At 42.8% G+C, this 21931-nt stretch overlaps 1 protein-coding gene across 6 annotated transcripts in view; it reads left to right on the forward strand.

Annotated features, from left to right (window-relative positions):
- Positions 1 to 21931, forward strand: part of ANO4 (anoctamin 4) — a 255081-nt gene that overhangs the window by 151082 nt on the left and 82068 nt on the right. For 4 of the 6 annotated variants that reach the window (XM_053257089.1, XM_053257091.1, XM_053257093.1 and 1 more), the window contains 3 exons: positions 11856 to 11956; positions 12137 to 12238; positions 18287 to 18331. In XM_053257089.1, the coding sequence (XP_053113064.1) occupies positions 11856 to 11956; positions 12137 to 12238; positions 18287 to 18331 (248 nt within the window). Of the gene's footprint in view, positions 1 to 11855; positions 11957 to 12136; positions 12239 to 18224; positions 18332 to 21931 lie in introns of those variants that run through there. The other 2 variants (XM_053257095.1, XM_053257094.1) reach the window with 2 other exon arrangements.

A 21931-nucleotide genomic window follows, 5' to 3' on the forward strand; every position in this document is an offset into this window, starting at 1 on the left:
CATAACACTAGATCCAGGAGTCATCCCATGAAATTAATTGCCAGGAAATTTAGGACCAACAGACGGAAGTACTTTTTCACACAACGCACAATCAACTTGTGGAATTCTCTGCCACAAGATGTGGTGACAGCCAACAACCTGGATGGCTTTAAGAGGGGTTTGGATAATTTCATGGAGGAGAGGTCTATCAACGGCTACTAGTCAGAGGGCTATAGGCCACCTCTAGCCTCAAAGGCAGGATGCCTCTAGGTACCAGTTGCAGGGGAGTAACAGCAGGAGAGAGGGTATGCCCTCAACGTCTGCCTGTAGGCTTCCAGTGGCATCTGGTGGGCCATTGTGTGAAACAGGATGCTGGACTAGATGGGGCATGGGCCTGATCCAGCACGGCTGTTCTTATGTTCTTATGTCCTACAAGCTGCTTAATGTGCATGAAAGCCATTGTGTCAGGAGATATTTCCTGTCAAGCAGTGCAAGGTGCAAGTCACTGCTGCAATCAGTGAGACTACCAACTGGTGAACCTAGTCAGCAGAAATGTAACAAGGTCATGTGAGCCGGCTAAACATGATTGGTTAGGGCTAGTATATAACAGAGGCCAAAGCAAGTGTCACTTGTCCACACTGCTCCACTGTGGTCCACCCGGCTACAATCTGCTGCTGTAATCTATGTGTCTACTTTGAATGTACATATGTGTATCTGGACCAACTGAGGACTGTTTATCATGTGAGTGCCATTTAACTCAATACATGCTACCTGTGATTTTACTCTTTTCTCTGAGTATTCTTACTACAACCAAGTTGGGGGTTAGCAACCTATGCTCTGCTACAATGGCACTGCACCAACACATTGTTGGCACACGCTCTTGTGGATTTGTTGTCAGCCTGCACATTCTTCAAAGAATGGAGCTGCTGGGGAGGAAAAAGTTGTGCTATACATTTGAGAAGCTGACTTGCATGTGCTTGTAGATCCAAGACAGTGGGACAGTAATCTGGCAAAGTGACAATTGTGCTATATGCAGGACTCTTTTTCTCAAAATTGATTCAAGGCCAAATAAATGCAGCTGTGGTGTCTTCACACAGGAAACTACAATTTATGTGCTTGGAAGGCAGGATAGTCTAGTCCTTGTAAACAACATCAAGAAGAGGCATTTCTGCAGGAATGAAGTGAGAGAATTCCAGAGTTATCTTGGACTGAATAAGAGCCACAGGTTTATCAATACTGAAGGTGCAACAGCAAGTTCAGTCTTCATTTAATATCTAACTCCCAGCTTCAGTGCATCTATTTCATAGGATGAGATGATGGAGAATCTGCTGCCACCATCTCATCCCCACATTTGGGAGACTCCCCCCAACTCGGAGCCCCAGAGCAGTTGCCAGATCTGGCCACATTTGTGCGTAACATGGAACCACAGTTGACTAGGTCTGCAGTTCCGCAGGCGTTATGTCTGAAGGCAGGGAACCCCAGTAAGGCACGGTGACAAAATTGAGCGTTCAAGATTGGGACTTCAGGCTGAACTCTCGGGTTGAGTAAAGTTTCATCACCTCAACCCGAGGTTCCCAGCAGCCTGCGTACATCCAAATTTTGAACTGCAGGCTGCTGGCCTTGGAACCGGAGTTCAGGGAGGAAACTTCCCTTAACTCCACCTGACTGGCTGTGCGGGCTGTCCTTCTGTCAAGAAGGAAGCCTGCACAGGCAGCTCCCCCACCTCTCTGCAGTCTCTCTGACTGCAGAGCGGCAGTTCTCCTGAACATCCAATTCAAATGGGAGAACAGGTTCAATGGACCTGCAGTAGCGGTTCCGTGTTACATGTGAATACGGCCTCTGTTTCTTGCTCCTTATAGCCTGTGTATCAAAGATGTGCTAAGGGAGACCTAGCTGAGTCTCACACACACAACACCAACACAATAAACCTTAGGTGGCTGAAACAGCCAGAGGTGCACCTAGGTAATTTTGGAGCCTGGACCTAAAGGTCTTTGGAGGCCCCCACCCCCGCTGCAAGTTAAGCATCCTTTTTAACATGTAGGTTCTTGAGGACACAAACCACACCACCCAGAACAGGCTAAAGAGGATTTGTGAGGCCCCAGGGGCCCTGAAGTCCAGGAGTAAGAGCACCTCTGACCTCAAGGAAGTTCCAGCCCCCCAACTCCATGAGCTTTATAGCTCCTTGAGGCAGGTCTAGGGAAAAACCTTTCACCCTCAAAGTGATGCCTCAACATGTTCTCAATGCAGCAAATTGAATCACATTGCCCTTTAACCCACACTGACCATGCAAGCTGTGACCTTTTTTGCAGTACAACTCAGTATGATATAATTGCAGCCAAACTCAAAACAGCGAAGGGCTCTCTTCCTCATTACAGGGCAGAATAGATAAAAATGCACTTGCATGCATGTTCATTTAAGGTCAAGTGGGGAATCCAATTTGGCCCCATCAAACCAGCTAATTCCACACTGCAGCACCCAGGAATTATGGGTGGATGCTAAGTTAACTAAGAACTACTCCAGGAAGTGGACCTTAAATAGCTAATCAATACCTAATATACCTCCCATTGGCTGGTCTGCATGAGACAATCAACATGATAAAGGCACAGCCTTTCTCCTCGCCTCTCAATTCCCAGCTTTCACACTCAGGGTTATCCCTCTGTCTATCCATGATGCAGGGGGTCAGGGAAGGGAAGGGTGCAGAATTCTTCTCAGCTTGCTTGCAAGACAGATTATCCCCCTCAGTAGCTGCGCAGAATATTTTATTTATTTATTTATTTGCTTTGATATTTTATGCACTTTTCATGTTCTAAAAGATGGATGTCACCATTTCTAAGTTAAACAAGTTATTTGAAAAGCTGGCTAATTTTTGATCCTCATATCTTTAAAGTTGCTCTGTTCTAACAAGACATTAAAATGGCAGTATTCAAAGCCCCTAAGAAGTTAACTTCATGAATCTAATTATATGCAAAATGATAAGCCAGGAGCCCATACTCTAAATTTAAAATCCTACATTGTATACCCAAAGAACCCACACCCTCCCCTTTAAATGTGGGTTACCTGGCATAATTTACACAATTTGCACCCTTTATTCTATTCATCTTTATTGTTATAAAATGTAAGGAAAAGGTTATATCATTTATATATTTTGTTGTTATGAAACTTAGAAAGAAGATTTTAATTTTTATGAGGGCCCGACAGTAGGGATGTGCCCGAACCACGGTTCAAAGAGCAGTTCGAGCACTTGTAAGGAAATTCAAAAGGGAACTTTAAGAGAAAGGAGAGCAGATGCTTACCTGCGCGCCACCACCCTGCCCAGCTTCCTGCTGGGGCAGCGCACATCCCCAAAAGCACTGCGTGCCATCAGCAAGCACATGGCTACCGTGCAGGCACATTCTGACATTCTACACAGCAAAATGCATGGATCCTCCTGCACTGCTGCACACATCTCAAATGATGTGCGTGGTGTTACAGGACAGGGCTGGTACGCTGCTATTTAAAACTGCACAATCCTAGTTGCATGACGCTACATCCATTTCTAATGGTTATACTCTTGTGCAACTGCAATTGCATAGCAGAAACAGAAATGGAAATCAGAAACTTAATCCCCTTTTCCCCTTCTGGCTGTCCTGCCAGCTCTTTGACTTTGGATAGCAGTGCCAAACACCCACAGAGCCTCACCTTGCTCCTTTGCAATGCCAGGTCGGTCCAAAATAAACCTGAAATCATCCATGATTTGATTCTGGATGAAGGGGCCAACCTGGTATGTATCACAGAGACTTGGTTGGGGGAGGTGGCCCGGTCTGGTCCCAGCTTCTCCCTCCTGGGTACTCTGTTGATGAACAGGTGAGGAGATGTGGGCAGGGAGGTGAAGTGGCTGTGTTCCCCTGCTAACTGGGCAAAGAGGCACCTTTTTAACATGGTGGTTCTTTTTACTTAGCAGGGGGAGAGTAACTGGCCCTATCTGCACCCAGCACAGTATCTCCATTGACTGTTACTAGTGTCTATCTTATGTTTCTTTTTAGATTGTGAGCCCTTTGAAGGCAGGAATCCATCTTATTTTATTTACTTACTTACTTACTTATTTCTCTATGTACAGTAAATTGCTTTGGAAACATTTGTTGAAAAGTGGTATATAAATATTTGTTGTTGGTCCATAAGAACAACATCTCCCTTGCCAGGATCCCTGTCAAAGTGCCTGACCATATTGAATGTGTGTACTTATGTTTGAGGACCAGGGATAGACTGGGACTTCTGTTGGTGGTATACCAATCACCCCACTGCCCAACAGAGTCCCTAAATGCGCTGATGGACTTGGTCTCAGGTCTGGCGCTGGATTCCCCCAAGCTTGTGGTAGGGAAAGAATTTAATGTTCACTTTGGGACCAATTTGTTCAGGAGTTTGTAGTGGCCATGATGATTAAGGACTTATCCCAAGTCTCAGGACCAACACATGTTGCTGGTCACATGCTTGATCTGGTCTTTCACTCTGAACAGGGTGGTGTTCTGTGGTTGGGGACACCTGTGATTTCCCCATTGTCATGGATGGACTACCATCTGGTTAAGGTTGGACTCACGATCACGTCCCATTTCCACAGGGGCTAGGGGCCCATTAGGATGGTCCGGCCGAGAAGGTTATTGGATCCAGTAGGATTCCAAGAAGTCTTGGAGAGATTTAGTGTTGGCCCTGCCAGTGACCCTGTTGACGCCCAGGTGGAGAATTGGAACAGCCAACTCACCAGGTGAGTGGACATGGTTGCTCCTAAGCGTCCTCTCTGACCCACTTTGAAACTGGCCCCTCGGTACATGGAAGAACTACAGGGACTGAAGAAGTGGTGAGGAAGATGACTAGAGTGCAAGTGTGGAACGATTAGGGATGTGCATGAATTGATTTTTTTCAATTTGATTTGTACCTGAATCGAATCACCCCTGATTTGTTTTGGGTCCAATTCTCCCCCCCCCAGCCCGAAATACCCCAGATTCAATTTGTACCTGAATTATTCGGGACAAAAAAGGGGTCCCAAGGGCAAAAGAGTGTATTGGATGGTAGTGCCCAATGGGTGGAAGCTACCACTCATATTTCAAAGAAATTGGGCAAAGGGGTGATTTTTAAAGAATTTAGAACTGGATTCTCTCATTTCCTACCAGAAAATCCACTCCCAGAATACCTCAGACATTGAAAACAACAAAACCCAGTGCCTCATGGGCTTGTAGGTTTGTTGGCACCCTGTGTGCACTACACCGCAACCTGCTCTGGGCCACCCTGGTGCCCTCCAAGTGGAAGTATGGGGCTGCTGAAATCCCCATTATTCCCTCTGGGGGAAAAGCATAAAGACACGCAAACTTCAGGGGGGGGGGAATTAAAAACCACCCGTTTCACCAATTTATTTGAAATCTGGGTGGTAGCAGGCACCCATTGGGATATTACCACCTGACCCACTCTTCTGCCTCCGAACCCCCTTTACTGCCCTGAATCTGCCACAAAGACATGCCAACTTCAAAAATATTTTTAAAAACACCCCTTTGCCCAATTTCTTTGAAATATGGGTGGTAGTTTGCTTGCACTCATTGGGAACTATCACCCACCACAACCCGCTCTGGGCCACCCTGGTGCCCCCCACAGGAGTTATAACTAAGGCTGCTGAAATCCCCATTATTCCCTATGGGGAAAAGCTTAAAAACTAGTGAACTTCAAAGATTATTTAAAAATCATTCTTTGCCCAGTTTCTTTAAAATATGGGTGGTAGCTTCCTTGCACCATTGGGCACTACTATCCACCACAACCCTGGTGCCCCCCACATGAGGCTATAAGGCTGCTGAAATCCCCACTAATCCCTATGGGGGAAAGGTTGATGCCAACTTAAAAATCACCCCTTTGCCCAATTTCTTTGAAATTTGGGTGGTAGCTTCCACCCATTGGGCACTACCACCCAACCCACTTGGCCACAATATGGAGGTCTGCATCTCCAAATTTTTCAGGTCCAAATCTGGGGTGATATGTTTTGTACCTGAATCTGGGCAATTGAGCACAGGGGTGATTTGTTTTGTCTACAAATCACCCAAATCAGCCAGATTTGGGTACAAATTGTAATAATAATAATAATAATAATAATAATAATAATAATTCAATTTCTATACCGCCCTTCCAAAAATGGCTCAGGGCAGTTTACAAAAAGAAATAACAAATAAGATGGCTCCCTGTCCCCAAAGGGCTCACATTCTAAAAAGAAACATAAGACACACACCAGCAACAGTCACTAGAAGTACTGTGCTGGGGGTGGATAGGGCCAGTTACTCTCCCCCTGCTAAATAAAGAGAATCACCACATTAAAAGGTGCCTCTTTGCCCAGTTAGCAGGGGTTTTGCACCTGAATCATTTCGCACATCCAAAGAAATGACTCAACTTGAATCTGGCAGATTATTACATAGAGCACATTTGAAGATCTATTCTCAGGCAGCAAAGAAGCAATTCTCTTCTGCCCATATTGCATCTGCAAGTTCATGTCTGGCAGAGTTATTCAGGGGGCTAGTGCATGCCCCTTCCCCCTTGAATCTGTACTTGGAACCAACAATTACTCACTGTGACAGTTTTAATGAGTTTTTTGTGGACAACATCTCTCATATTCGGGCCAACTTAGATTCAAACTCCACAATTTTTAAAGTGTCTGATGCTGAGATGTCCAGCAGCTCCCCTTATGTGGTGGCCCTGGATCAGTTTTAGTTTGAGACTCCTGAGGATGTGGAAATGTTGCTTGGAATGGTGCAGCCTACCACCTGCCCTCTTAATCCTTGCCCAACATGGCTTATATTAACAAGTAGGGAGGCTGTTGTAGTGGTACTGGTAGAGATTATAAATGCTTCTGTGAAGGAGGGCAGGATGCCTCCTTGTCTCAAGGAGGCAGTCATTAGTTCTGAAGAAGCCTGTCTTGGATCCCTCAGAGTTAAGCAACTACAGGCCTGTCTCCAAACGCCCGTGGCTGGGCAAGGAGATTGAAAGGGTGGTGGCCTCCCAGCTCCAGGCAGTCTTGGAGGAAACTAATTATCTAGACCCATTTCAAACTGGCTTTCGGGCAGGCTATGGGGTGGAGACTGCCTTGGTCAGCCTGATGGATGATCTCCAACTGGGAATTTGCAGAGGGAGTGTGATTCTGTTGGTCCTTTTGGCTCTCTCAGCAGTCTTTGATACTATTGACCATAGTATCCTTCTGAAACGTCTGAGTGCATTGGGGGTGGGAGGCACTGCCTTGCAGGGGTTCCACTCCTACTTCATGGGCAGATTCTAGATTGTTTCTCTTGGAGGCTGTTGTTCAAAATCTGGACTTTCCCATGGTGTCCCTCAGGGTTCCATATTGTCTCCAATGTTGTTTAACATCTACATGAAGCCACTGGAGAGATCATCAGGAGATTTGGTGCAGGGTGTTATCAGTATGCAGATGACACCCAAATCTATTTCTCCATGTCAGCCTCATTGGGAGAAGGCATAACCTCCCTAAATGCCTGCCTGGAGGCAGTGATGGGCTGGCTGATGGTTAACAAACTGAGGCTGAATCTAGATAAGATGGAGGTACTTATTGTGCAGGGTCGGAACTCAGGGGACGATTTTGATATGCCAGTTCTGGGTTGGATCACACTCCCCCGGAAGGAACATTTAAGCAGTCTGGGAGTGCTTCTGGATCCGAACCTCTCCCTGATGTACCAGGTTGAGGCTGTGGCTGGAGGTGCTTTCTATCAGCTTCGGCTAATACACCAGCTGCATTCATTTCTTGAGATGAACGACCTCAGAATGATGGTACATATGCTGGTAATCTCCAGACTGGACTACTACAATGTGCTCTATGTGGGGCTACCTTTGTACATCGTGCAGAAACTGTAGTTGGTACAGAATGTGGCAGCCAGGTTGGTGTCTGGATCATCTTGGAGAGACCATATTACTCCTGTGCTGAAACAGCGACACTGGCTGCCAATACATCTCCAAGCAAAATATAAGGTGCTGGTTATTACTATAAAGCTGTAAACAGCGTAGGCCCTGGGTTTTTAAGAGAATGTCTTCTTCGTCATGAGCCCCATCACCGTTTGAGATCTTTTGGAGATATTCATCTATGGTTGCCACCAGTTCGTCCGGTGGCTACTCAGGGATGGGCCTTCTCCCTTGCTGCCCCTGGGCTTTGGAATGCACTCCCTGTTGAGATAAGAACCTCCTCATCTCTTGCAACTTTTAAAAAGGCACCAAAGACATATTTGTTCACCCAGGCTTTTAATTAGATTCATTGTTTTAATAGTTTTAATGTTGGGCTTTAAATTATTTAATGTTAATGATTTTAATGTTTAAATGGTTTTAATTGTAAACTGCCCAGAAATGCAAGCTTTCACATAAAGAAATATGAGGAAGGAAGGAAGAAAGAAAGATTGCTCAGTTTTAAGTAGCAGTGCACCAGCCCTATCCCGCAACACCCAACCTGACCTAGCAAACATCAATTTACTTCTACTTTATTTTATTTTTAAAAAACTCCACACATGGCTTTCCTTGAAGATTGTTTGGAAGCTGCAGCTAGTGCACAGTGCTGCAGTCTGTCTCCTGACCCTGACTTTAATGGCTTGGCTGCTGCCTGCTAAGAGATCAGCTCCTCACTTGTATTCCATCATAATCACCAGAATGTGCTGAAGATGCTGTCCTGGTTGTGGCCTCCATAAATCAAACAAGAATGAGGGCACAAAAAGAAATATCCTTGATGGCCAATTTCCAGCTGTGGAATTCTCTGCCCAAAAGGAATTCTACTGGCCAAGGCCTGAAGCACGAAAGAGTGCAATGGCATGGCTTTAAAATAGCCATACCATTTGGGAAAAACCACAAGAAAATAATACCTACAACTGTGCATGATTTCTAGAACATTTATTAACAGGCCTGGTAATACATGCCGTGTATGTAAAAAAAATCAACTCAATGTATGGTCTATCACTTTAAATATCTATGAACTTCCATACGTATCAATATTTTGGTTGCAGCAATAGCTGACATGAGGAGAATTACTCAACGTAGTCCCATTGAAATGAAAAAGTTAAAATAAGCATTTCCACTTGCTTGACTGTACAGCTTGCATCAGTTATAACAAGATTTCCAGAATACATGTGGAGAATTAATCCCAGTATGCACTTCCTTCTTTTGTAAAATCTATATAAATAAAGTTGAATGTTTGTCTGTCTGTCTGTCTGTTCCCTGTATACCCTTTGAGCTATCAGAATCCAAACTTGGCAAAGTGACTTCTCATGACCCAACAAGTAACATAGGGCACCCAGGAACCCCAACAATACCCAGGATCCCCCAAACAACCCTTCTAATGCCTGTTCCCTATACATTCTCACACCCTTTGAGCTACCGGGTAGAGCCACAAAAGCCTGAGCAACGCCGGGTACAATGTGCTAGTGTTTAATATATTAAAAATAACCAGAGCAGTTTAAAATTATACAAGTCATCACTATAAAACAGCAATAAAGCCACATAATCAGCAGCTGACAAGAACACTGACAAGAACAATAGTCTGAAACCAGAACCGGCTCCAATCCAGCCATCGAGCCGGGCCGAGCCAGCTCACAGGCTGTCTCGGGAGTAATATCTGTAAAAGGGAATCCAGCTAGGATTCCACTTTACAAGGAAAGGGGGATTCCCAGGTCTAATGAGGTATATGAAAAGGGAGTTTTTACCATTAGTTTTCCACTCGTGGGGATGGTGGAGGTGGCCGTGGTGGAGACATCAGACGTGGCGGCAGGTGCTCCTCCAACCCCCCCCGCTGGCCTCCCAGGTGATAGGCTGGGACAGCTGCAGGATGGCTGCAGGCTGGGCCGACAGGCCAGGCCAGCTGTACAGAGGCCCAAAGAGGTCACAGCTGGCCCCGCCTGTCATCTGGGAGACTGGCAGGAAGGATTGGAGAACTCCCTCCAATGCCACTGCCGTGGCCACCTCTGTCATCAGGAAATTAATGATAAAGATTCTTTTTGCCACTGCCCCCGCCACCATTAGGCTAGGGAAAACCCCTTTACTTGTAAAGGGAATCCTAACCAGATTCCCCTTTACAAGTATTATCCTCAAGCCGGCCTGCGAGCCGGTTCTTAGAACTGAGGGGCAATCCCATCTCAGACTGGCACCTCCTCTTTGGGGGACCAGTCCGGTTTGAACTCATACCACTCGAACTTAGGCAGCTCAATGTCGAGCCCAGTTTGAAGCCAGCCAGCTCATACATCCCTACCATCCTCTTAATCTTTCAAAGATTTGGAGGACGCCTCCAAAACGGATTTTAGATTTTGGGCACATTCATATGGGAGAAAGTGATTATCCATGAGTATCATGACAATCCAACCAGAATCCAACAATTTATGACCGTTACTGCTGTACTGTATTGTACTGTTAACTATCTATATAAATAGCTCAAGCATGTACTTCATGCTCTTTGATGCTGCTGAAACAAAAAACATTTTCTTCTAGATTCTTTCCTGCTGAAGGTATTTGTGCTTCTTGGGTTTTAGAATCTGCCTTTCCATACAGCCCTTTCTATATGGCTGCAAAACACAATGATGGCATTATAATAAGTCAGGTCTGTTGTATACATCTTGAAGCAATAATCACATTTTTCTCAATTTTTCTTTCATTGTGAAGGCCCTGCAATTACTGGTCTATATGTTCATAGAAAGAAAGTCAAGTCATTGCTTTAAATCTTCACCACAGCTGTTTAATGACCGATTCGTTACAGTTTCCTTCAGTACCGCAAGAAATTTTATAAGGAATTAAACCTCTATTTGGTTTAATGGATGTATATAAATCCTAATATGACAACTAAAGACTTGAAGAAAGGTTGTTATTGCTGAACTTTAGATGCAAAGGAGAAGGGAAAGGAAGGAAGAAACATCAGAGTCTCAACTGTATGATGTTGTAAGCAAGAGTCCAATAGCCATCTCCCCCCCCCCCCACTCTCATTTTTAAGATACCTCTTGTACAATAAAATACAGATACCTTCAATAACTGTGGAATATATGAAGCTTCATTATACCAATGGTCTATTTGTTGTTCTGATGACTGCCTTGGCAAGAGTCTTTCTTGGTTCTGCTCTGAGCAACTTTTAACCAGAGGTGTCAGGGACTGAACCTGAAAACTTGTGCATGGAAACATGCTGTACCACTGAATCATGGTCATCAGCAATGTGAAGATTCATTTGACTGATTTTCCCTCCTATTCCAGGGCTCTCCATACAACAGCAAATGGATGAACAGATATTTGTATGGATAAGAATCATGAGAACATGTCACAGAATAATTATGTTTTCCCTTCCCATGTTATTTATTTCCCTTTATGGACACAAATCATTGTTCCACTTTTAACTATCATATCAAAACAATAGCAAAATAAGCAATTTCTCTACACCTATTTAGTTACATTATTATTTTACTGTTCTGGTGGTCATGCCAGCTAGGGGTTGTATTCAAAGAAAGTTAGTAATTATTAAGTCCCATTAAATTGAATGGGGACTTTATTTTATTTAACACAGTTTTATACCATCCCATACGTAAGTCCCTGAATGGTTCACAATCTAAAAACTTAAGTTAGTTCTGCAACTGACTTGCCTCAATAATTCCAATAATTCTTGATAATTAACTGTTTGGATACATACGGCCCTATGACTTTTTCTCTACATCTATTACATTTCACAGCTTGCACGGGGCAGACATATTGTGTGATGCCCAAAAATATTAAATAGTGTACTTGTTTATGTGAATCAGTGCAATTATTTTACTTTTAATTTAGAAGCACCCTAAATATATTATTCTTTCCTGACTGTTGCTATAATTAAATGTTCAAGACAACATTTTTATTTAACCCATTTTCTATTACAGTCATCATTATCGAACAGTGATATCATCTTTGTGAAGTTGCATGCCCCATGGGAAGTGTTGGGCAAATATGCAGAAGTTATGAATGTAAGAATGCCATTCAGGTAGGTGTAGTCTTGTGCTCTTGTACTTGCCATCCTGATGTTTTAAATCTAACATATAAATGGAAATGATATGCATATGCTTGTTATTTCTTGTTAGTGGGCTGCAATTTGTATTCAGTAATTTTAAATTGAGGTGGTATATAGCAGTGCCACTATTTTCATGGGGTGTTCTATCCTTAGGCCCTTTAACCCCTTCAGTGCTGGAGCCCCCTGCATACTCGTGCCCTGCTGTTTTTTAAATGGACATTTCTTTGAAAACAATGGAAAGTCGAGAAGATCCAGGTACGTACGGCAGCACAGAAAGTGCATGCCTGTTGGACGTATCTGGCATATTCGACACCTGCAGCCTGCCAGTGTGCATAGTGCATTGCTAGAGAGAAAGGTCACCTAATTTTAAAGTAACTATTAGAAAGTTTGAATCAGATCACGTTTATCTTTGCAAAAGTATGTTTCTTATCTTTTAAAAAGAACAGTTAAAATATTGTATAGCACAGACAGCCAAAATAATTGCAAAATGTCATTAAGACTATTTTGGTATATTTGACTATATATAAATCTACTTAAAGTCAAATATGATATGCATGAATATATTTAAACCACTGACACCTGCTTTATATTAAATTGTGTAGAGGAACAGCTTTAGCATAAATTTAAGTACTTGGCTTAAATTGGCTACAATTAACATATTCTAATAGTCCATCTTTCATCCTTAGATTTACATTAGTGTGAGTCTTTTGAATGAAATGTGCTTCTTTTTAATTTGCACAGTATAGACCAAAAGGAAATAATGGCCAGAGTTTGCAAAGCAATCACAATATGTGATTAACTTCCACAGATCCTCAACATGTCTTTTAGAACATGTTGATGTCTCCCTCTTGATGTGTCCATCAGGGGCTGTGATTAAATCGGCCCTTTGAGCTATTAACTCCCTTGAGAGAATACAATAAGTAAAAAAGATCAAAGCTATAATTATTTCAGTATTTTCTGAGTTTTCATGTAAAGGCATGCTCTGCACTTTTCTTTATCTATAGCTTAGATCTAAAAAGCAACTCAAAGGAAAAAATCCATGATAATTAATGAAAACTGAAAATCCTCAGACTGCATGATTATGAACACAGTGTGTCCAGTCTGTCAGTCAGTCCTTTATTGCGGTCATAGACCAATACTTAGTAAAACATACATACTTACCAAAAAAAACCCCTCAGCATAATAAATCAAACAGATTCTAACGCAATACTGACAGGTTAAAATTAAGTGTGTCCAGGAGAGTGCAATTCTCCAGGGAGTACAGAAGGTTGCATCTTTTTCAGTCCTAAAGATTAGTCCCCACAATGAAATTGCAGTAGCTCTTCAGACTGAGCAGATCTCAGTTTGAGCCAGGAGCTTTGACCAGCCAGTCTGCCTCTTTTCCTGCAGGTGCCACTGATGGAGTGGTATTGGGAGAGGTGGATGAAGGACTGCAAATGGATGATGGATGAATGCCTAAATAACCGTTAGGTTAAGCCCATGATTAGAGTTGGCATGCTTGGTTTTCACAACTCAATTGGCAGCCAGTGTGGGGAGCATGGGGGTTTTAACCCTCTGCCCCATCAACAGTCCCAATATTTCTTCAAGTAATTTAGTGAAATTGCAGGTTTTATTATTTAAAGGCTGATGTCCAGACTAAGTTACTCATGAGCAGTAACATTAAAATGTATGGGACAAGTTAGTCATGATGACTAACTTGTCCCATTAATTTCAATAGGACTACTCACAAGTAACTTTGGGTGTCAGCCAAAGAGTTTAGGGTTTTCAGGTTTGGATAATAGATATTTCATAGCACCTGCAACCTTTGTCGTATTTCAGGGCTTTTAAAAATACTCATTTTGCGGGGAATTTTTTCTGCCATTTTTTTGCTATGTCAGTAATTACAGGTAAAAACTATTATGAAAGCAGGAATTGACTCTTGCTAAATTTGAGCAAAGTCCATTATGCCCCACATTCTGTGTCCAACAATGGCTAGCTAGATATATACCTATGAAGCTTACAAGCAGGGCATGAAGGTAATGCCATCCCCTGCTACGTGTTTCCAGTTTGTTGTACTCAGAGATATACTGCCTTTGACCATGGATGTTCCATTTAACTGCCATGGGTAATAGTCTTCATCAAATAATCCTTTTCAAAATGCTAACTATAGCCCTGTGCAGATGGCTGAATGTGAAGATAATCAGTGCTTAAAAGGGGCGGCTCTTCCAGATCCCAACTTCCATGCATTGATTAGCTTTCCTAACTTTGTACAGAAGAGCTGATCAACCTGTGGGTGTTGGAACCCTTGCCCTCCAGACATTGGTTGACATCCTAACTAATGACGTGCTAGTGCTCTGGGAGATGCACCAGGGCTACAGACTGGAACGACGAGCTCAGCACTGACGACTGCAGAATGTGGGGGAAGTCTAAGTTCAATGACCTCTTCTTTCCCTGGAAGCTCTATCTGTCACCTGGAAATAGTCCCTGAGGGTTGCACACAGGACTTCCAGGGGAAGGGGAGGTCATCAAAATTCATGCCTCCACTGCAAGCACCAGTACTGTGTTAGTCTGGAACCTGTCTGCAGTACCAGTGCATTTCACTGAGCACCAGCACTTAGTTAGAATGTCTGTTATTGATTATCTCCACATGTAGTCATCCTCAAAGGTCTTAAAATAGTGGCTATCACCGTATCTTATATTAGCAAATTCTACAAGTAAATTGCACGTGATAATAACAGGTGGCCCTTGTTATTCGCAGGGGTTCTGTTCTCACTTAATGGCGCAAATACGGAAACCACAAATAATGAAACCTTGAATAAATGGGAATTGGGGGGCTAGGGTCCTTGAGTTTAAAAAAAAGCTGCCCCCCCGCAAAAGCAAAAATAAAGGGAATAACCTTGCTCTCTGGACCTACGACTCTCCAGAAAGCCCACCCCACAAACTCACAAATCTTCCAGATTTTTGAGAAAATTTTCAAAAATTCTTGGGGGGAGCCACAAAATGATTTCCTGCTGCAAAATCATGTCCAGAAATTATATCGAAAATCATTTCTGACCACCCAGGGACCACAGGAACCTGGGCGATAGGCGATTTTTGCCTATTTTTAAAACGGCGGATAAAGAAACTCTGTCCCTATGACCTCACTGCGGATAAGTGAAGCTGCAGGTGCTGGGAACATGAGTAACAAGGGCCACTGTGCCTCCTATTGTCTGTGCTAAACCTTATACCAATCTATTTCACTGGGAGTATATTATATTATATTATATTATATTATATTATATTATATTATATTATATTATATTATATTATATTATTCTGCTTTTCAATAAAAATGTTCTCAAAGCAGTTTACATAGAAAAAGAAAAATAAGGGAAAGTTGGTTCCCTGTCCTCAAAGGGCTCACAGTCTGAAAAGAAACACAAAGTAAACACCAGCAACAGTCACTGGAGGGATGTTGTACTGGGGTTGAATAGAGTCAATTGCTCTCCCCAGTATAATATAAACAGAATCACCATTTTGAAAGGTGCTTCTTTGCCCGGATAGCAGGGTTGATCAGAAGGAAAAAAGTTTTCCCCCCTGCTTCTACACACTATCTGTAATTTTATAAACCTATATGATGTTCTCCCAGTTGCCATCTGTCTGAACGAAGCTGTTTTCTAAAACTCAGCCTCCCACAGAATTCAACTACAGTCTTACCTTTGAGTTTTAGTTTAAAACTGCTTGACAATTTAAGTTTTAACAGTAAGGTTTCTTCCCTTACAGTTTTAAAGCCTTTTCATATGTTTTACAGTTGTTTATTTATGTTTATTCATTTATTTGTTTATTTATTTATTTATTTTGCCATTCTTATATCACTTTTCATTCAAAGACTCCAAGGTGATGAACAGAATGCAAATGCAAAATAAATAAATAAAAATCAGTAAACAAACCAGTAAAAACAGTCATTACAGACTCTCAATAAAAAATGAGAACAGGAAAAATCACAAACTTAAGCCACAGAAGATAGTAGAACAAAGACAAACAAGCTGGTAGCAAACACTAAAAATGGCATTATTTAAACCTCCCTGAGCCATTTTTGGAAGGGCGGTATATAAATCAAATGAATGAATACATTATTATAGGACATGGTGACAACTGATGATTTTGGAGCTGGTGAAGAAAAAAGAAAGAAAACACAAGAAACCTTATTGCATATTTCTCCCATTTTTTCTTAAATTTTAAAATAAGCTGTCAAGACATATCTGCACACAAAAATGGAGCTTGATGCAAAGTGATATCCAGGGGTGCAGAAAGAGGGAAAGCTTTAGGAGCAACTCCTAAAGGGGAGAGAAAAACACTGTTTGACAATTGGGGAGAGGAAAACACTGAGGGGAGGTTAAAAGGTAACACAGTAAAACCATAGGGATTCCTCAAAGGGTTAGAGAGGGATCTGCACTGCTGTTGATACCCATCCCTCCCTCTCTTCCTGCCAGACACACGTACACACAAAATAGCCATTTAAATAACAAATGAACTGAAAAATAGGGCATTGAGGGTTAGGAAAATTATCTCAGTATCTTTCATCTAGATGAGACTGGAGGACTGGCTGTTCAGATATGCAACGAAGAACACGGTCCAAAGACTCCGCCAAGCCAAGATAAGCCCTAATGTACAATTCATACGCATAGTGAGGGGAGTCTGAGTGAGTTACATGATGACTCAAAATGCCTCATTTCACTTTGGACCATAGCTAAGCAACAAGCCCCACCAGCACAGCTCCCTTGTGCAGATTATAGGTTGTGGTCTTCCAGACCCTTCATGTTTCCCCTTTTTGTAGAAGGTGCAGGAGGTGGAAGAAGCAAAGCTTGGCTGAGAGATATCAGCCCATATCTACCAGGGCACAGGGGCCTACTGCCTGCGAGGGGACTCATGATTCAGCTGCATTCCCAAAAGAATCGAAGCAGCCTGAGTCCTCATCACATGACTCAGCCTGCAAGCTTCCTCTTCCTGAATGCCAGGCTGAATTTCAATTGAATATGACTTGAGCTTGGAGAAGAAAAACAAATGAAAAGGGTGAAGCAGTTGCCATCATTGTATTTGACCCTCTCCCACAACTCCATTCATCAGGGAGGACTCTGGCCTCCAGCCCATAAAACTAAAGCCACTGTAGATGTGCATGTTACCAAATACAGGGAGAACAGGAAATGCAAGTGGCTTCCTGTTCTCTCCTCTCCTTTGTTTATGTCTGCACTAGATCTAATGGATTTCTCCCAGAGATGAAGTGCACTAGCTGCCTCTCTATTTGGAGCTTCTGCATCTCACCACAATAATGACTGAAGCTGAATACCAGTTGCAGGGATACCTCTGAGTACCAGTTGCAGGGGAGTAACAGCAGGAGAGAGGGCATGCCCCCAACTCCTGCCTGTGGCTTCCAGCGGCATCTGTTGGGCCACTGTGTGAAACAGGATGCTGGACTAGATGGGCCTCCTTGGGCCTGATCCAACAGGGCTGTTCTTATGGTCTTATGTTCTTATGGTTTTCATAGGTCAAGATGCACACCTTTCTCAGTCCTCTGTTTTCATACATTGTCCTAATTAGCACCTTTAATTCTCTACCATGTGCTATTTGTTCCATATTGTTAAGGAAAGATAGAAAGCGGGAAATATGTTGTTAAATCAAAAGTACATTCTAGTTAATATAGAATTTACATCTACATTAAGGCACAGGAAAAGCAAAACTTGATATAATCCTCATTTGGCTCACATATGTGAGCACCTACTAAATGCCAAATAATATTCTTGAGTACTGCATGTGTATCACCTCATAGGAAGAGCTGCATCCCTTCCACTAACAACTAACACTTGCCTAGAGTTGCACTGCATGCATAGTTATGGCCATCACACAATGCCAGCCTTTGCCTGGTATGAATGTCCCCCCGTTCCCCTGTTTGAATCACAAACCATTTATCCAATGTTGTGTTTAATAATTCAGTTATTGATGTTAAAAGCACATCACTTAACTTATTTATATTTGAATTTGCCTTCCAAAAAACTGACATCCGTTTGCAGGATCCTTTGAAAGAAAAATGCCTCCAGGTCCCTCGTTCCCATGCATGACCGAAATGGAAGAAGGAAGAACAATAAGACCAGCACATGACATACTCACAATTTCCCTGACACTCTTGTGGGTTTCTGTGATGGTGCTGTCTGTTAATCTCTCTCTTTAGTTTCTTCCTCCACCTCTTACAGGCTTCTATCTTCAATCTCCTTTCCTTCCTTGCTAGTTCATACTGTAACTGACGATGGGTTTTCTTCTCGACTGGCTTCATTTTTGCTGTTCTTCCAGGAGAAAAATCTATTACCTGCACCGCCGGTACAAGTTCCTGAACAGGTTAGTGGCATTTTTTTCCTTTGGCAGTGAAGGTTGGTTAATCCTGGCAATGAAAAATATTGACTTGGTGGAGAAAAATCTGAACTATCCAGTCTTATTTCTCCAAATAATGGCTGCCATATAGAGCAAGGATGCACTGATGCAGCGAGAGGAGCAGACTCACAGCATTTCTAGACTAACTGCATTAGTGCATTAGTGTACCAGGGAAAGGGCAATTTTGATTACTTCCCCAGGAAGTCCTCTGTGCCACTTGAAAATATGTCTCTGATGGCTGTGGCCTCAGGGACATATTTTCAAGTGACACAGTGGACTTCCTGTGGAAGATGCAAAAAATTGACCCTTCCCTAGTGTACCAGTGCAATTAGTCTGCACCTCTCACTGTACCAGTGCTCTGTATGTCAGCCAGTGGTTAAAATAAGAAAGTTTTTCCAATAGCAGAATCTTTGTTCGCTTTCCTACATGCCCTCAAATAGTTTTTGTTTATTTTTTTTGTTCTAATTTATGCCCCCTTTCAGGGCTCCTTGGAGGAAGAGCGGGATATAAATGTAAAAATAAAATAAGATAAAAATAAATAAATAAATAAAAATAAAAAACAGACTCCCAGTGGCTACTCCATTATTGTGCCCCTTCATTGTGAATGCTCCCTGCATCTGGCTGCTTCCCGTGTGGTAAAAGACTGGATGAACTGACAGATAAAAGTCTGGAAATCCAATGCGGACAGATCAGACCAGACAGTTCTAGAAAATACACTAAATGCAAAATAGCCCGTATAATGAGGGACACCTGAAAGGTCTGTTGACCAGTGTTTCCCAGTTTGAAACACAGAAAATATTTTCCAGATTGGAGTAAATGTTTAGAAAGTAAATTATGGTAATTTATTTCCCGTATCTGGGCAAAACCGCCCAGCAACTTATGTTTTGGGCGGTATACAAATATTTTAAATAAATAAATAAATAAATATTATTCTGTTATAACAATCATCTAAAGTATCTTTAGCTACTCCTTGCAGTTATGATTCTCTTCAGGGCTCTCCTTAGAGAGCTGTGGCGGGGTGCAGGGCCCGGGGCAAACCAGCCAGTGCGGGCCCACCTTCTAGTTAATTCTAATGGGGGTTAAAAGGGCAGGGCCTGGAGTGGTCGCCCTGCTTGCCATGCCCTAAGGTTAGCACTGATTTTCTGATGAGAATGATCTATCTATCTTAGGTATATTCTGTTCTGTTTCAGACTGTGAACTCCTATTAAGGTGGGGAAGGCTTGGCATACAGCTTAGCTAAAAGGATTATTCATAGGGCTTTTAACACTGGGTCCCCTTTAATTTTTCTTTTTCTTTTTTTAAAATCACAGATGCTATTCTTGTTTTGTACACCACCCTGAGTCTGCAGATTGGGCAGTATATTAAATCTTTTAACAAATAAATAAATAAATTCCAGAGGAGATGTGAATTAAAGGGCTTTAAAAGCCCCATGTGTAAAACTTCCTGGGGAAGGCATTTCATATACAAGGCACCATTGCTGGGAAGGCCCTCTTTCTGGTCATCAGCTGCCTGACTTCAGAAGGTGGAGGAACTCAGAGAAGGACCTCTGAAGATTATTGTAACATTCAGGCAGATTCATGTGGGACAAGGTGGTTATTTAGGTGCTAGGGACCATGTGGCACGACAGAAACCCTACCACATACTAATAACAGAGTTTACTGGGTAATATTGTTGACTAGATGCCCCATGAGGCTTCTACCGTCTTAATTATGGCCAACACAGACATTTTTGACTAGATACCCCATATGGTTTCTACAGTCACAATTCTGGCCAACACAGAGAACAAATTCCTGACAGGATTATTATTTATTGTTGTTGAAAAACAACCTTGGTGACTGCTATGGGAAAGAGAACAATGTGAGGAGAGGTAATTAATTTTTTCTCTTCCTGACATTCCTTCAGATCCTCTATATGTAGCCTTTCATGGAGAAAAGCAGCTTCATTTGAGCAGAGAAAAAGTAGGAGGGAAAGGGGTTGATCAGCCCCTCTGCTATTTCTCTAGAAGGAACTGGGGGCTCAGGGACAGGCAGAAGCTTCAATCCCTGGCATCTCCAGGGTACAGTCAGTGTACGGTTACAGTACTGAGCTAGGTGGGCCAGTAATCTGACTCTGTATAAGGTTGTTGCATATGTCCAATCAGTGCCAGCCCATCCACTAAGCAGGCCTAGGTGGGCCCCAGATCTTGTGGAGTGTGGGGCAGGTGCAGGTGCTGCCACCTCCAACATGAATGGCCGCCCTCTGCATGGTGGCTGGAGCAGTGGCAGCTGGGGCAAGGGGGAGTGAAGAAGGAGACTGTACCTTTCAAAACCCATAAGACTATTGCTGCCACCGTATGTCACTGCTCAGCTGCCTGCATAGTCTGCACCCGCCATGTACCCCACCCTTGCTGCTCACCTCTTCAGTGGAATGGGGTGGCAGCGGTGGTCTTCTGGATTTTAAAAAGCTAATAATATCCTTTCTCACCAACCACCAAGTATGATTTTGGTGCCCCTCCCAACATTGCATTCTGTGTATTCTGCACGCCAAAGTCACACTTCGCCTAGGGCACCAAGAACTCTAGGGCCAACCTTGTATACGGTTGGTAGCCTTCCACTGCTGCTTTTCATTTTTTAAAAACAATTGAATACTCCCAGCATCCTGACTAATGAAGTGCCAGTGCTAAATGAGAAGTACTGCTGCTGAGTTCCTAACTGCAGCACCACTAGGCATCACATGGGGCGGGGACAGCAGATGTCAACAATCCCTCCTTTCCCTGGAAGCACTGTGTCACCCAAAAATATGTCCCTGGTGTCCCTCAGAGACACATTTTCAGCTTGCACAGAGCATTTTTGGGGAAAGGGAAGATTGTCAAAATTCCCCATCCCCACACGTGTGCGGATGCAGAGTTCGTTGAACCCGTCAGCAGCAGTTTCACATCTCACATAGCGCTGTTATTTTGTTAGTCATGATGTCAATCTGCTGTGTAACCTCTTGTCTGGCCAACATTTTTAGCACAGGCTGAAGACCCAGGCATCCCAAGGCAATGTAGAAGAAACAAATGGATAAAACAGCTTTTTAAAATAGCGCTTTCTGTGATAGTGCTTTTCTGTAAGTGGGTGGTAAATAGAAGCTAAGTGATTAATTTTCCTAAGGTTCTGTGGCTGGAGCTATCCATCGTGCCTTCTGAAAATCCTCATGTTTACATATCCTTAGCTTAGTTTGTCAATGAAGGCACAAGCTTTAAATTAAGCCAGCTCAGAACTTCAATAATCGAAGTTGCCAGGAGCTTATTTAGACTTCATTGAGATTTGCTGCACTATAGTAAGTGGTTTTGTTCTGTTAGGGAAGAAATTAGAAGAAATACTGTTCCAGTGGCACCAGGAGTGTTGCTTATTACTAATTAGTCAAGAGGGTAATATTTTGGGTTAATCCAGAAACCGCTTAAGCCAATATACCTGCAAATTAAATTAGCTTCAGGACTCCTGAGCTCTGGAGAAAATAATTCTCATGGGACCAGTTCCCTACATCATTCCTCAAGAATTGGTTTCCCACTTTCCTGTCACAACCTCACTTACCTAACCAGCAACT

Source organism: Hemicordylus capensis, chromosome 5 (genome assembly GCF_027244095.1).
Source record: "Hemicordylus capensis ecotype Gifberg chromosome 5, rHemCap1.1.pri, whole genome shotgun sequence".
Lineage (NCBI taxonomy): Eukaryota > Metazoa > Chordata > Lepidosauria > Squamata > Cordylidae > Hemicordylus > Hemicordylus capensis.